The 15,297-nt window shown below is 42.1% G+C and overlaps 3 protein-coding genes across 6 annotated transcripts; all 3 read left to right on the forward strand.

Moving 5' to 3' along the window:
- The first annotated feature begins 363 nt into the window (after positions 1-363).
- On the forward strand, positions 364-4,279 carry LOC108060135 (uncharacterized). The gene is made up of 9 exons (XM_070216567.1): positions 364-999; positions 1,316-1,648; positions 1,712-1,837; positions 1,955-2,355; positions 2,426-2,602; positions 2,654-3,229; positions 3,291-3,731; positions 3,821-3,991; positions 4,044-4,279. The coding sequence occupies exons 1-9, from the start codon at positions 364-366 to the stop codon at positions 4,183-4,185; spliced, it is 3,003 nt and encodes a 1,000-aa protein (XP_070072668.1). The 3' UTR covers positions 4,186-4,279.
- Positions 4,280-4,436: 157 nt separating this feature from the next.
- On the forward strand, positions 4,437-8,400 carry LOC108060134 (uncharacterized). Its single transcript, XM_070216263.1, has 6 exons — positions 4,437-5,542; positions 5,611-6,254; positions 6,309-6,491; positions 6,550-7,431; positions 7,488-7,658; positions 7,713-8,400. The coding sequence occupies exons 1-6, from the start codon at positions 4,535-4,537 to the stop codon at positions 7,768-7,770; spliced, it is 2,946 nt and encodes a 981-aa protein (XP_070072364.1). The 5' UTR covers positions 4,437-4,534; the 3' UTR covers positions 7,771-8,400.
- Positions 7,964-14,432, forward strand: yrt (erythrocyte membrane protein band 4.1-like yurt). 4 transcript variants are annotated; one of them, XM_070216264.1, is made up of 11 exons: positions 7,965-8,845; positions 9,944-10,091; positions 10,159-10,335; positions 10,397-11,459; positions 11,523-11,657; positions 11,789-11,908; positions 11,970-12,124; positions 12,241-12,404; positions 12,584-13,117; positions 13,497-13,709; positions 13,776-14,432. In XM_070216264.1, exons 1-10 carry the CDS (start codon positions 8,618-8,620, stop codon positions 13,665-13,667), a joined length of 2,895 nt encoding a protein of 964 aa, XP_070072365.1. In that variant the 5' UTR covers positions 7,965-8,617; the 3' UTR covers positions 13,668-13,709; positions 13,776-14,432. The 4 variants fall into 4 exon arrangements, with proteins under 4 accessions (XP_017001284.2, XP_070072365.1, XP_017001283.2 ...); XM_017145794.3 differs by having other exon boundaries at positions 13,497-14,432; XM_017145795.3 differs by lacking the exon at positions 11,789-11,908 and having other exon boundaries at positions 7,964-8,845; positions 13,497-14,432.
- The last annotated feature ends 865 nt before the right edge of the window (positions 14,433-15,297 follow it).

Genomic DNA, 15,297 nt, shown 5'->3' on the forward strand with positions numbered 1-15,297 from the left:
TTGAAATAATACGAAATTTAACATTTTTGCAATTTTTAAATTAATAGAATAGATCTGCATAAGCTTCCTTTCTTGTTTTTTATATAACTCTGCCATTACTTATTACAAATAAATAATTATTTACTTCCTGATTATTACAATTAGATTGTAGTTTGTTTTTGATTAATGTTTAATGTTGGATCCAGAGTTTCAAATTATCTTGTTCTATTCCACTGGTTCCTTTCTTGTAGCTTTCAATCGAAGCGCGATAACGATTGTTTTTATGATCGATTATTAATCGAGTGAAAATTTGTTGTAGAATCGCGCGGTGTGGCTTTTATTTCTTGAAAGTTTTGTTAATCCAATATAACAAGATCCAGTCCAATGGAAAACCCATTTAAATCCGAATCCCAGGTCGAAAATGCCCACCTGGATGAGCTGGTCAGCGATCTGGTTGGAACAGTCAGGGAAAACGAAGATCATCTGAAGCACGTGCTAAGAAGTCTGCACAGTCTGTTGCAAAGCTCAGGCTGTGAGGAACTTTTTGTCAGCTCCCAGGTGGCATTAATACTTTCTTCCAACGAGGAGAACATCGCCAAACGACGCCGCCTGATGGATGGAAAGGTCATGCTACAGCAGCTCCTGGGCATGCCCATTCCCTCGACTGAGCCAATCGTGTCGAGGACCCAGAGTTACCTGGTACTGCTCGACGCCAGCCAGAGGCTCCTGAAGTCGGAGGATCGTCGGGTGCGAAGGTCCGCCCTCTTTATGATGCGACAAATGCGGAAGTCCTGTCAAATCCTGGATGAGCAGGTCCTACTGGACTTCTCCCCGTGCAGCTCTCGGTTGTGGTCTATTTTGGTGGACTTGGTGGAAGACCTGGAGCACGATCAGTTGGTGGCAACTAATCTGGAGTCCCAGCTAAACAGCCTGTTCTCGAATTCCTGCGATCTCGGCGAGCGTTGGATATCATGGCTGCGCATCCTGTGCGTCCGCCTCCTTCAAGAGGAAGGCATCCTGGTGCGGCAAGCGATCCTCGCCTACACTCAGAAAAAAAAATTTCCTTAATTTAAGTCCATTGACCTTGATTTAAGGAATAATGGCTTTAAAATGGCTAAATAAGGCTATATAAAAATGGACCTAAGTCCATGTAACAGTCCATATGGCCTTAAGTCCAAAATTAGTCCATGTAGACTTAAAATGTATATGGGATGAAAACTTTTAAGTCCATGAATAGCCTTATTTAGCCATTTTTAGTCCATCGTTCCTTAATTTAAGGAACGTGGACTTAAATCAAGGTAATTTTTTTTTCTGGGTGTACTTACTGAAAAACCAGACCGAGATTTGTCGCCTCAGCTTGCTGCCTGATTTCCTGCGGGCCACCAACAAAACCCAGTTTTTCGATCCCGAAGATCCCAAGCGCCTCAAGGAGCAACAGCTCAAAGATTTTGTGTCCGCTGGAAAAGTCCAACTTTTTGTGGAGGCACTCGTTGTTATTCCTTGGGAAAGCGTCCCATTACTTTATTGGCTAAAGTGCTTGAAAGAAGTATCATTTCCAATTCCCCTTATTTCAAAGCAGCTTTTTAAAAAGTTTTGCCACGTAATTCGAGCACTTAAAGACTATAATCTTCGGAATAATGCTAATTTCGATGCGTGCCAAGTGTTTCACGTGAGTACTCATTTTTCTGAAAGGTTCCGTATATTAAACTATATTTTTTTTAAACTTTTTCAGGCCACGCTCGACAGCTTTTCTTTGGAGGATTTCGTAAGTTGCATGGACGAGCTATTCAATGAAAAGGATCAGTGTTTCGAGCAAAATCGATTGACGCGTAAAATTGAGGACTGCGAAAACATTGAGGTTCATATGCACATTTTCAACAAACGGAGCTATGAAATTTTCATAAGTTCGTGTAAAGGTGAGATGTGTAGGGGTCAAACTGAACTTCGTCAGGCTTTCTTCCGAAAACTTCTAAAGGTTCCAAAAGCTAAGCATGGTTGGTGGCGCCTTGATCTTAAAATAGAAGAAGAAGAAATTATAATAGACTTCTATCGACAAATATACGATGTGGACACAAGTTGGCTTCTAAAAAGTGCGAGCCTCAAGGACATGCAATCGTATTTAATACATAAACTGGAGTGCAACAACAGAGATGAAATTGCCTTTTTGAAGGCACAATGTGTGGATCTTTTTGTCGAAAATCGTATAACATCATGGAGCAAACTGAAGGAATTGAGCTTAAACCCCGCAGATTTGCTGGCCAAGGGTTCATATAATGTAGCTGATTCCCTGGTACACTTATTATGGCAGCATAAGGAAAGATTAGGGGACGTGAACTTACTGTCAACTCTAATTTCTTCTACATGTTCTGATTATGTGTAAGTAACTCACTTATAAAATACATAAATATAACTTCATCCCAATATTTGTTGTTCTACTATTATTTAGGATGGTGATTTTAGATTACGCGTATGCAAATTTGACCCAAAAGGAGGTTGACAAATGCATTCAGGATATCTTACATCATCACGATTATGCACTTAATGTAATGTATCAAAGAAAACTTTCAAAATCGTTTGCTCTAAAACTCATCCTAGAAGGGGAAAGCACAACTGGAGATGAACGGTAAGCTCGAAATAATATAAATAAAATTCTTATACATATATTTTTCCCCAGCATTGAAGCCGCTTTCCTATACAAAACTTTGAACATTTTTAGTTCTAAAGCCAGAGGTCGAAATGTGGCCATAAAAAGTGTCCTCAACGGTAGTAAATCAGACGCAAGTGCCATTTGTGACGATCTGCTTAGGATCAACAATGAGCTTTCGATTGAGTACCCCAGTTACTTGGAAAACTCCGAGGTTCACATCAAAAAAATACGAATAGCTGCAGCTTTGAATGCATTTTGCAAACATTGGACTTGGTCAGATAATTTGTGGCAGGCTGTATTATTTCCAAACGATCACCTCGGTATAACCTACATGTACGAGTGTCTGGTGGCCAAAATGCTGCCGAACATAGAAATCTTAATAGACCAACTAAAGCTGTTACCAACACTAGAAACCAGTCAACAGGAATCGATTATATCTATAGCTCACATTTACAGCACTATTCACTGGACTGAACTCAAGGAAGATCAATTAAATGAAATGTGTAAATTGGTGCTACCGCTCTTAAAATCACAAAAATTTCATAACAATAGTCTTCCAAAGCTAATTCTTCATCGCTGGGCAATGAAGTTCCATTCAACAGGGTAATAAATAAATCATAATTATAATATTAAATACATTTATTATAAAAATCTTTATTTGTAGACGTAATCTTCTTTACCAAAATCACCTATATAAAGACAAATTTGAGGATACACTATATGAGCTTCAAAACGAGCCTCGAATCTTCCTCGCGAATAACATTTCTCCTAATAGCATGCTGTATGTTATAGATGCACCATTTAATGAACGCCACGTTTACGAATTCTGTAATAAGGACTATGGGATATTTAGTGCTCGTGAGGCTTTTAAAGCCAAGGTAGCCCAGAAAAGGAACCTAACCAAGGAGAACGAACTAGTTGAAATAGACGGAATATATAAAGACCCCTCAAAAACTGAAGATCGGGAGCTTATTGTAGTAGCTTCTCTGATCGACAAGATAGCAGAGTTGGGTGCTTTGGCTCACACCTGTAAAAGTCTCGGAGTTAAATCCTTGATCCTGGGCCTTAGATCGCATGTTGCTAATAGCGACTTTAATAACTTGTGGTATGAATTATTTATGCAATTATTAGTATATAATTATATTATATATAATTAGTATATTATGGTAGTCTCAAAAATAACTCTTATTTCAGCTCGAATGCTGACCAGGCTTTGGATATCCTTGAAGTAAGACCAGAAATACTAGCCGAATTTCTATTAGCAAAAAAGGCTAAAGGATTTGAAATCGTTGGTGCTGTGGACTCATCACTTGGCACAGAAATCGTCGAATTTGTGTTTCCCAAAAGATGCGTTTTATTGCTAAAGTAAGTTAAATGCTAAGAATTAAAAATATTCGTCTAAAACACTGATTTTCAGAGACTGGAATTCTGGATTACCGGCTAACTTGATTGAACTGCTCGACTTTACGGTAAAAGTTCCAAAATTTTGCACAAATGCCCAAGATACTGGATCTCTCTTCATTTGGGAGTTTTATAAACAGAATATGTCTATGGAGTAATTTCTCAAATTCTTGCTTATTATTTTTCTTTCTTATAAATACTTGCTGTGTCATATAAACTATGAGAGTTAACTATTTTTTTGTTCTACAATTTAAATAAAACCTAATAAATCAAAAGCATAAATCTGTGGATCTCGGTGGGAAGAGCTTATAACTCCACCCTAGTGTGAACAATCTTTTATTTTAGCTGCCTACAATCGAAATGCAGAAAACGATTATTTGTATGAGCCACTAACTATCGAGCGTGTGCCAGCACTAAGAATTGTGAAAAGATTTGTGCAAACGCGTAGCTTTGCTTTTATTCCTTAAAAGATATTTGTTGATCCAATGATCCAATCCTTTACCATTAATGGAGAGGCAATCCGCATCCGAATCCCAGGTCGAAAGTGACCAGTCATCAGTGGATGAGTTGATCTGCGACCTGGTGGGAACAATGAGGTTAAACGAAGAGCATCTGAAGCACGTGCTAAGGAGCCTCCACAACTTATTGCAAGGCTCAGGCTCTGGGGAACTTTTCGTTAGCTCCCGGGTGGCAAACATCTTGTCTGGATTACATGCTACCAACGAGGAGAACATCGCCAAACGACGCCGCCTGATGGATGGAAAGGTCCTGCTCCAGCCGCTCCTGATGAATCCCACGGGTGCTGGACCAGTTCTTTCGAGGACCCAGAGTTACCTGGTACTGCTCGACGCCAGCCAGAGGCTCCTGAAGTCGGAGAATCGTCGCAGGTCCGCCTGCTTTATGATGCGTCAATTGCAGAAATCCTGCCAAGTCGCAGATGAGCACGATTCCTTACCATGCACCCCTCAGCAGTGGTCCCTTTTGGTGGACTTGGTCGAAGACCTGGAGCAGGATCAGTTGGTGGCAACTAATCTGGAATCCCAGCTAAACAGCCTGTTCTCGAATTCCTGCGATCTCGGCGAGCGTTGGACGTCATGGCTGCGCATCCTGTGCGTCCGCCTTCTGAAGCAGGAAAGTATCCTGGTGCGGCACGCGATCCTGGACTACTTCCTGAAAAACCAGTCCCAGGTTTATCGCCTCAGCTTGCTGCCTGATTTCCTGCGGGCCACCAACAAAACCCAGTTGTTCGATCCCGAAGATCCCAAGCGCCTCAAGGAGCAACAGCTCAAGGACTTTGTGTCCGCTGGGAATGTCCAACTTTTTGTGGAGGCACTCGTTGTTATTCCTTGGGAAAGCGTCCCATTACTTTATTGGCTAAAGTGCTTGAAAGAAGTATCATTTGCCATTCCCATTATTTCAAAGCAGCTCCTCGAAAAATTGTGCCTCACAATTCGCGCTCTTGAAGATTATAATCTTCGTAATAAAGCTAATTTAGAAGCGTGCCAAGTGTTCCACGTGAGTATACCTACTCATTTTTCTCAGGGGTTTCGTATTCTAAAGTATAGTTTCTTCTACTTTTTTAGGCCACTTTCGACAGCCTGTCTTTAGAAGGTTATATGTGCTGCATTACGGCCATGTTCAAGGATAAAGATCAATGCCATGAGCAGTATCGATTAATAGACAAAATTAAGGCTTGCAAGGAAATGGAGCTTAATTTGAATATTTTCGGCAAGAGGAGCTATGAAATTTTCATAAGTTCTTATGAAGGTAAGAATAGAAAAGGTCAACATGACCTTCGTAAAGCCTACTTCGAAAAACTGCGAAAGGTCCCAAAAGCTTATCATGGTTGGTGGCGCCTCGACCTTCAAATAGACCAAGAAGAAATTATATTAAACTTTTATCGACAAATATACGATGTGGACACATCTTGGCTTCTTGAAAGTGCGAGCCTGAATGATATGCAGTCGTATTTAGTAAATAAACTGGAGTGCAAGAACAGCGATGAAGCTGCCTTCTTGAAGGCCCGATGTGTGGATCTCTTTGTCAGAAATCGCATAAATTCTTGGAGCAATTTAAAGGAGTTCAACTTGAACCCCTCAGAGTTGCTGGCCCAGGGTACTTTCGATACTGCTTCCACTTTCATATTCTTACTAGGACGCCACACGGAAAAATTAGAAGAGGTCAGCATACTGGAAACTCTCATTTCCTGTTCCAGAAGTAAGGATAAGTAAGTATTTCACATCTATAACTTTATTTCGATGTCTATATATTTGCTATTCAGGGCGAATATCATAAAACACGCGGCTAAATATCTCACAGAGGAGGAATATACAAAGTGCATTATTGATAGAGCACTTAAAGTTACAGTTCAAGATTATGATTACACTTACCCGGACGTAGAACTGCCGAAATCAATTGCTGTGAATCTCATAATAGAAGGGGAAAGCACAACTGGAGACGAACGGTGATGTTTTAACCTCTTCTTGTGTTATATTATATGTTTATTATATATTTTACCCCAGCATTGAAGCCGCTTACGTATACGATGTTTTGCACATTGCAAATTTTAAAGCTAGAGCTCGAGCGTTCGCCATCTCGGCTGTCTTAAATATTAGCGAAGCCTACTTGAGTGGCATTTGTGATGATCTGCTGAGGGCCAATAATGAGCTTTCGACCTCACCTTACTTGGAAAACTCCGAGGTGCACATTAAAAAAATAAGAATAGCTACAGCCCTAGTGGTTTTTTCAGAGCAATGGACTTGGTCAGACAGTCTGTGGCAGGCTGCTTTATCTCCGGATGATCACCCGAGCATAACGTACATGTACGAGTGCCTTGTGATCAAAATGCTCCCGAACATCGAAGTGTTGTCAGAAAAACTGAAGCTGTTAACAACTTTAAAAAGAGCTCAGCAGGAATCCGCTCTAGCCATAACCCACACCTACATCAACATTCACAGGAAGGAACTTAGGAAAGAGCAATTGGATGACATTTTAAATTTGGTTCGGCCCCACAAATATCACTTGTACGAGACTTTAAACGAGCCTCGTTTATTTCTTCGCGAAAATTTTTCTACTGAAAGCATTCTTTATGTTACAAATGCTCCATTTGATGAGCGCCACATTTTCGATGCCTGTGAAAAGGACTATTACACAGATAATGCCCGCGAGGCTTTCAAAGCAAAGCTAGACCTTTATAAGAACGCAACAGAGTGCGGTGAATTAGCTCTAACCGACGATGGATGTATAGACAATACAAAATCGGAAGATAGGGAACTTATATTGGTAGCTTCTCTGATCGACAAGATTTCAGGTTTCGGTGCTTTGGCGCGCACCTGTAAAAGTCTTGGAGTCACTTCCCTGACAATGGCGCTAAAATCACATGTTACGATTGCTAATAAGCTATGGTATGTATAAATCTATATAAATAAATAATAATTACTAAATATAACCCTTATTTCAGCTTGACTGCTCAGCAGCCTTTAAATATTTTTGTTGTGAGACCAGACACTTTGGCTTTATTTTTAAAAGAAAAAAAGGCGGAAGGTTTTAAAATCTTTGTTGCTGTGGACTTTTCACTTGGCACAGAAATTCTCAAATCTGAGTTGCCTAAAAGATGCATTTTATTGCTAAAGTAAGTTGAATGCTGCATATTTAACAAATACATATTTTAAACATTGTTTTTCAGAGACCGGATGTCTGAATTACCAACTGACTTGATTGACTTGCTGGACAAACAATTTTAAATAGAGGAAAAAATATTAATTTTAAGATTTAAATTTAAGCGGAACTTAAACTTAACGAAAACTGGTTTTCTAGTCCATCTCCAAACCAGGTTCGTGCCACAGCTGAACGAAACGTTTTCGATTTCCAGTATATTTTTAAGAGAAATACCAAATTAGGCAATGGTATAATTAAGCGCATAGAATCTGGTCACACTGCTAGCATAAAAACATAGAAATCAACAACTTCCACGGCAATTCTACATTCTAAAAAAGCGAAAAAGTGCACTCAATAGCCCGAAATAATGACAAAATAAAGCGAAAAAGCGAAGCAGAGTTACCGCAGAACAATACAAAGTAGAAATACTCAAGTGAAAAGGGCAAGAAAAAGTGCCTTGCGAAACGGGAACGTTACCACCAACTTACCACTTTTTCGCCACCGAAAAAACCAGGCTAGCAGTGATTTTCCGCGGGGCGGCGGGGGTTCCGAACGCAGAGGGAAACCCGTAGAAAAGAAACCGCTCGAAAGGAGCGCCCACTTTTGGCAGCAACTTTAAAATCAACTCCCCAAATCCAGAAGTGAAAAATACGAAAAAAAAAAAACAGATAAAAGGAAAACGGGGGCGTCTATCGCTTGCGCTTGTATAGGTGTGTGTGCGTGTTGGCCAGAACAAGTTGTGCGCGTGTGTGTGAGTGAGGGGTTTTTTGATGTCTGCGCTGCCTTTTTTTCCCAGCCGAGGTGAGCACACAGGTGAATTATCGGTGCATTCGGCTGCCTTGGCAACACAAAAACAACAACAACAACCTTTAACCCATTGAAATATATACCACCACCGCTATATTTAAACCCAAAACAAGAAGGCAATCGAAAATGCTGCGTTTTCTAAGCCGTCGCAAGGTGCGCAACAACTATGTGGATAATTCCCGAGGGGGCGGCGGAGGCGGTGGTGCAGGCGGCTCTGCGGTGGGCGTGGCCGGGGGCGGTGCTGCCACCGCCGGTGGCTCGCAAATTAAGCCGCAACGCATCGTCGTCAACAAGAACAAGATCGACTGCCGCGTCATTCTGCTGGACAACACTGACCTTTCCATCGAATTATCGGTGAGTACCTATCACTGGGCCACCACATCGAATTACATTTGGCCCGTTTTCGATTCGATATTTTGGTCTAAACTGCTGCCGTTGGCAGTAATTGGGGGAAGACAAACAAATAAAATGGGTCTGAATGGGTGGATCTCGCATAAGATACCATACAGTGTATGGTATTGCCAAGGTAGCGATAAAGATGGAGCTATATTGGTAGATGGTAGGGTGCTTCAGTTCTACTAACTAAATGTTTTTAGCTCAATAAATAAGTAAACTTGGCTGTACGGTTTTAATCAACCTTAACATAAAAATTTTAAAAAATTTATTCACTTAAAAAAGTTGTTTAAAAGTATATCCTACAACTAGAAAACTATAATATTTTACAACCCAAAATTTATTCTAATGATTTTGAAAAAACGAATAAGAAATAGAAACATCGTTAAGTGTCATCTAAATAAAAAATGTGTTATTTAGTTATTGTTTTCGGACTATCGATTTCAAAAGGGGTAAAACAGTCATAAAGAAAATATTTAATTTTCTTTCCGTTATTCAAACATTTTCTAGAAATTTGTTATTTAATTAATATTTTTAGCACTATCGATTTCAAAAGGTCTAAAACAGTCGTAAAGAAAATATTTAATTTTCCTTCTTCAATGTATACATTTTCTAATTACGATAGTAAATTAATTAACTACAAATTACCTTTAAAAGATTAAAATCAGTTAACATAAACTGTATTCATTATATTCTAATCACTTTATTCTAATTACGATGGCAAATTAATAAACAACAAATTACCTTTAAAAGCATTTAACATTAACTATATTCATTATATTCTATTTACTACAAACTATAAAATGATTACAAATCAAATTATCATTAAAAAGGTTAAAATCAGTTAAAACCAACTATATTCAGCACTTTCAATATTGGCCCACCCTAACGAAGACACTCGACAGCTTGCATTGCCTCACCTCGTGTGATAAAAATAAGCAAATTGCTGCTGATCAGCACATAATTTAACCCACTAAGCGAACGTGATTAGTTCAGGGTCGCATTGATTTACATCTGCCCCCCACCGAAGGCATTAATTTTCCCCCGTTTTGCTTGCAGAAAAAAGCTCTCGGCAGCTTCCTGTACGAACAGGTCTTCTACGCACTGGACATCATCGAAAAGGATTACTTCGGGCTGCAGTTCATGGATGCCAATCACGTCAAGCACTGGCTGGATCCCACAAAGCCCATCAAGAAGCAGGTCAAAAGTGAGTTGACGTGTGAGCCCAATTACGTGCGCGGAACAATACTAATTTGTTTGAACATTTCCCGCAGTCGGACCGCCCTACACGTTCCGTTTGAAGGTGAAGTTCTATTCTTCGGAACCGAACACCCTCCGCGAAGAACTCACCCGCTACCTGTTCTTTTTGCAACTGAAACAAGATCTGCTCGAGGGACGTCTCGACTGTCCGGACGACAAGTCCACCGAACTCTGCGCCTTGGCCCTGCAGTGTAAGTGATTCACCTATAGTTCCCTTTTTATTTTATATTTTAATACTATTTTGTGCTACAGCTGAATTGGGCGACTTCGACAACCAGGAGCACTCGGCGGCCACCGTCTCCGAGTTCCGTTTTGTGCCCGAGCAAACGGAGGACCTGGAGATAGCCATATTGGACGAGTACAAGACGTGCCGGGGTCTCACGCCCGCTCAGGCTGAGACCGCCTTTCTGAACAAGGCCAAGTGGCTGGACATGTACGGCGTTGACATGCACACGGTGCTGGGAAAGGATGGCTGCGAGTACCACCTTGGCCTCACGCCCACCGGAATACTCGTCTTCGAGCGCGATCAGAAGATCGGTCTATTCTTTTGGCCCAAGATCAGCAAGCTGGATTTCAAGAAAAAGAAGCTGACCCTCATTGTCATCGAGGACGACGACGAGGGCAGGGAGCAGGAGCACACGTTTGTCTTTCGGCTGTACAACGAGAAGGCCTGCAAGCATTTGTGGAAGTGCGCCGTGGAGCATCACACCTTCTTCCGGCTGAGGGCGCCCGTCAAGGGTCCCTCCGCCCGTCAGAACTTCTTCCGCATGGGCTCCCGCTTCCGGTATTCCGGTCGCACCGAGTTCCAGACCACCCAGCAGAGTCGCGCCAGGAGAACGGTGCAATTTGAGCGGCGACCCTCGCAACGATTTGCCAGCCGGCAGTCGCACCTGTTGCGCGAACGACAAAAGGCCTCCCAGGAGTCAGCGGCCTCGGCTGTGGCTACAGTTAATGCTCGAGCCGCTGCTGCGGCGGCTGCAGCCGCTGCCGCATCGCAACCGGCTGCACCAGTGACTCCCCTCCACGTATCTACCCCAACTTCAAGCCACGATAACAACAACGATGCCTTCGACTCGCTCATCTCCACGGATCAGTTTATCACCGTAACGCCCTCGCCTTCGGTGCTCACTGTCATCCAAAACTCGGCCATCATTGAACCGGATGCGGCCTGCAGCGGTTCCATCAGTTCCTCCTCCCAGGCGGCAGCCAACTTCGCCTCGCTGGGCCGTAACTCCCTCAAGTCAAACTTTAGCAACGAGGATCCGGCGTACAGCAAGATTGGATCGATTGGCAAGGCCGCGGGTCTGACTGTTAAGTAAGGAAATCATATTACTCTAATTTTTGCTTCCCCTTATTAAAGATTCTCCCCTTCTTTCAGATTGGATCCTGACTACACGCCTCCGTACTCACCAAACGCCACCAAGAACTTCGATGAGACCAATCCGTTTAGAAATGCATCGGCCTCGCATCACGGCAGCTTTGGCAAGGCTTCCATTAGCTCCGGCCAGCTCAGGTAGGCCTTCCGTATTGCTAACCCATCGATGTACCTTTATATATATATTGCTTCCCCTTACCGATTGACTAATTCGCCTGTTTCTGTGTGTTTCTCACCTGTCTTTCTGTGTTGTGTATACCATTGTGCAGTGTTAAGAGCGGCTTGTCGGATAAAGATAGAGAGCTAGACTCATTGCTTAAGTCCATTGTCAAAGATCCATCCCCATCAGTGCTAGCAAACGAAGCCATTAATGATGCTAACAGTATCAGGTAGCGTAACTTATGTCTAGTTATCGAAATATGCTGACTAGAATGTGAACTTATTCGGCAGGGTGACCATCAACAAGACCTTCGACATGGACCACAACACGGAGACGCTGAAGCGGCTGTCGAACGCCAACGAGAAGCCCAACAACCAAGTGAAGCTGGCCAATGTGAACACCACGGCTCTGCCGCCTGGCAACATCAAGTGCAATATCCTAAAGGGTGAGTTGGCTAACTGGGCTAGACCATTTTACATTAATATAGCGCTTTTTCTTCGTGTGTATTTATTAATTAATTATTATTAGAAAGTAACTCTGATTTATTAACTAATCCTGCAGCTCGCGTTGAGGAGGAACTGGGCGCCGGCGGCAATGCGAAGCTCACCAATCAGATGTTTGTGCCGGCCGCCCACAGCAGCAACATGCACACGAGCAACACGAACAGCAGCAGCAGCAACAACGGCGATGGACCGGATTCCCTGAACGCCACCTACATATCAGTGGTAAGTTGTCGGCCAGCGAACCAGTTTAAGACCACTGCATTGCACTCGTTTCATGCCTTCTGTTTGTACGTTCTTATTTCCATTCGTTGTCCGCACTTAATGTTTATCCGTGGTATTGCGTGTGTTGTTTCCGTGTGTCTTGTGCTTGTGTCTGTATGCTTGCTAAACCACAAAAATAGGGAGGCGATAAGCTGACGCTCAGCATACCGGAACAGAAGCCATCGACGGGCAGTAGCAGCAGTTCCAGCAGCTCGAGCACCACCACCACTGCCATCGCCACCAATGGGAATGCGCCCTTTAGCAATGCCACCTTTGTGTCCGGATTTAGTGCACCGCTCACTCCGCCGTCGTCGCTGCCGGTGAATCTGAATAACACCGGTGCCACCAGCACCACCACCAGCGTGACCACCATCAGCACGCCCAGCAGCCCCACCACCACCGCCTCGGAGACGGTGGCTCCCGCTTTGAGCAACGCTTCGGCCGCCGAAATACTCATTAATGAAATATTCATTAACAACATCATAAACAACAATGCCACCGCCGAAAGTGCTGCTAAGCCGACGGGCAGCTCAACGCCCAGTGCCGGCACCTTGCTCTTCTCCACGCTCAATGAGCAGGAGCGCCTGGAATCGCAGAAAACAAGCCAGCAGATGAATCAGAATCAAAATCTGAATCAAAGCCACAGCGAAGTCGATGCGCCGCCGAGTGAAAAGGTTTGAGCACCTGCGAGCTTATGTCTACGCTTTTACTGTCTGTCTCTAAACTGGCCTACAGCTATTAACTAACGTTTTGTTATGCTCTTGCAGAGGGTATTAGTATTTATTGAGAAACTTTTGTATACTATCTTTTGGAATATTATTTAGCAAGTCTGATTTATTAGCTTGAAAATTCGAGCTTCCCTTTCTTTAATAACTCATCTGTAAATACATTTTCAATTTTATTTAATATCTGCAAGGGTATTTTAACTCCGGCCTGCCGCAGTTGCCTGTCTTGCCTTCTCGTTTTCATGTCAATCTGCACTCCACTAACCATTCCAAGTCCATTGACCCATTTGACCCACCGTTTTAACCCTCATTTCGATCTTTGGCACAGAAAACCCCGAGCAATTACCCGGACAACAGCCGCATTCCTTTTCCGAGCAGCAGCAGCAGCAACAGCAACGACATGGTATCGCCCTGGCTGGTTTCATCGGAGGTGGTGTCGGCCCCCAAGGGACGCGAGCCGACCATCATTCGCAAATCCGTTATTACAACCCAGTTGTAATTATTGTTTAACTCTAGCCCCTTCTTCGCGTGTAAGCTAAATGTTCGTATTTATAATCGGTAGCTATGGAAATCTAGGCAGACGTAACGTATTCGTATTTTATCGTAGACAAACTTAGACAAGTTTTAAGCATTCCAAGCGAGAGCAACGACAAAAAGACAATGAGAGAGCAGGTCCAATCAAAAGTAAACTGTCCATAAATGTGCCTTAATGATCTATATTTATATACTTAACATAAATCATATACACCGATGCGATATCGATATCGAGGAACGAAATGTGCTAAACCGTGTACTTAATAAAGTATTCATCCGCTAAATGTAAGTGTATAGACTGGATTTTTAACAAAATGAAAAAGTAAGAGAAAATGAAAACAAACGTGATGATGGGCGTTCTGCTTAATATACTAGACCTATATTATAGCTAAGAGATGTGAGGACCGTTTTATGTGCAGTATTCCAATTAACAACTAACAGACCACTAAGAACAACGAAATATTAAACTGCAGCAACAAAATTGACTGAAAGTGTATACAAATCGAAATGAATTGAATTGAATGTAATTGTTCGAGTATTTTTGTAAATGTATTGCCCGCCGGGGGTCCCAGTACCGAAAAACTGACTTACCACTCACCAACGAAATGTTAAGTGCAAGCAATCCAATCCACTCAATTATCTTTTGTCTAAGCATACAGCGACGATGTTGAAGCATTTAAATGTATAAAATATTCAATAAAAAGTGCATTTATGCATTATGTATACAGTACAGCGTGGAATCGTCTTGTCTATTTTCGATTTAGGCACCCCATTCCAGGAATCCCGAGGAGGCCCATCTGCCTGCTGTCGTCTGCCTGCGCGATCTTCAAGTACAAGCGGCGCAGCCGCACACATGTACTTGAAATTCCAAGATATTTTCGCAGCCCCCGAGGTCGTGGCACTGCAATTAAAAAGACAGCCGGCGGTCGCCTCTCCCAGCAACTATGTTTGGTTCCAAAAGATCAGCCATCTCTCTAGATTGAAATGCGTACAGTGAAACTTGCTAAAAATTTGAGGTTTTTAACACAACAAAAAGTATTTGTATTTGATAGCAATAAAAGTACAAGTCATACTTGATATGAGCGGTATTACATTTTAGATATGATCTTTAATGACGTTCTTTTCTGTGAAAAACAGATTCTTAACTTTATGTCTTTTTGTTTTTCGTTTAAAAATAAATCTTTCTTAAGGATTTAAAATTTATAAGAAATCGCTGAATCGTTTTTATATTTTGGTAATGATAACCCAGTGATAACCTTTATCGTGCGAAAAATGCTTAAATAATTAAGCATTTTTATTATTGCCCCTTGGGTATATAAAGAGCTGATCATTGGAGTCTACTTTAGTTCCAAATTCCGATTCATCATGAAATTATTTGTGAGTAAACTTATCTGTGAATAAAGTATTTCAAACATAAATTAATTTATCCTTGAGATCGTTCTGATTGCCTTGATGGCCGCTTTTTTTACCAGCCCTGCTGCCGATCCTACCGTTCTTTTGGGGACCCACGCCCAGCTTCTCCCCCATTTTCCGCTAATTTCCCTCCACTTATTGAGCGTACTTCCAGTATGAACAACAATAAAACGGCAAAATAT

The sequence above is a fragment of the Drosophila takahashii genome, chromosome 3R (genome assembly GCF_030179915.1).
Source record: "Drosophila takahashii strain IR98-3 E-12201 chromosome 3R, DtakHiC1v2, whole genome shotgun sequence".
NCBI classification, from domain to species: domain Eukaryota; kingdom Metazoa; phylum Arthropoda; class Insecta; order Diptera; family Drosophilidae; genus Drosophila; species Drosophila takahashii.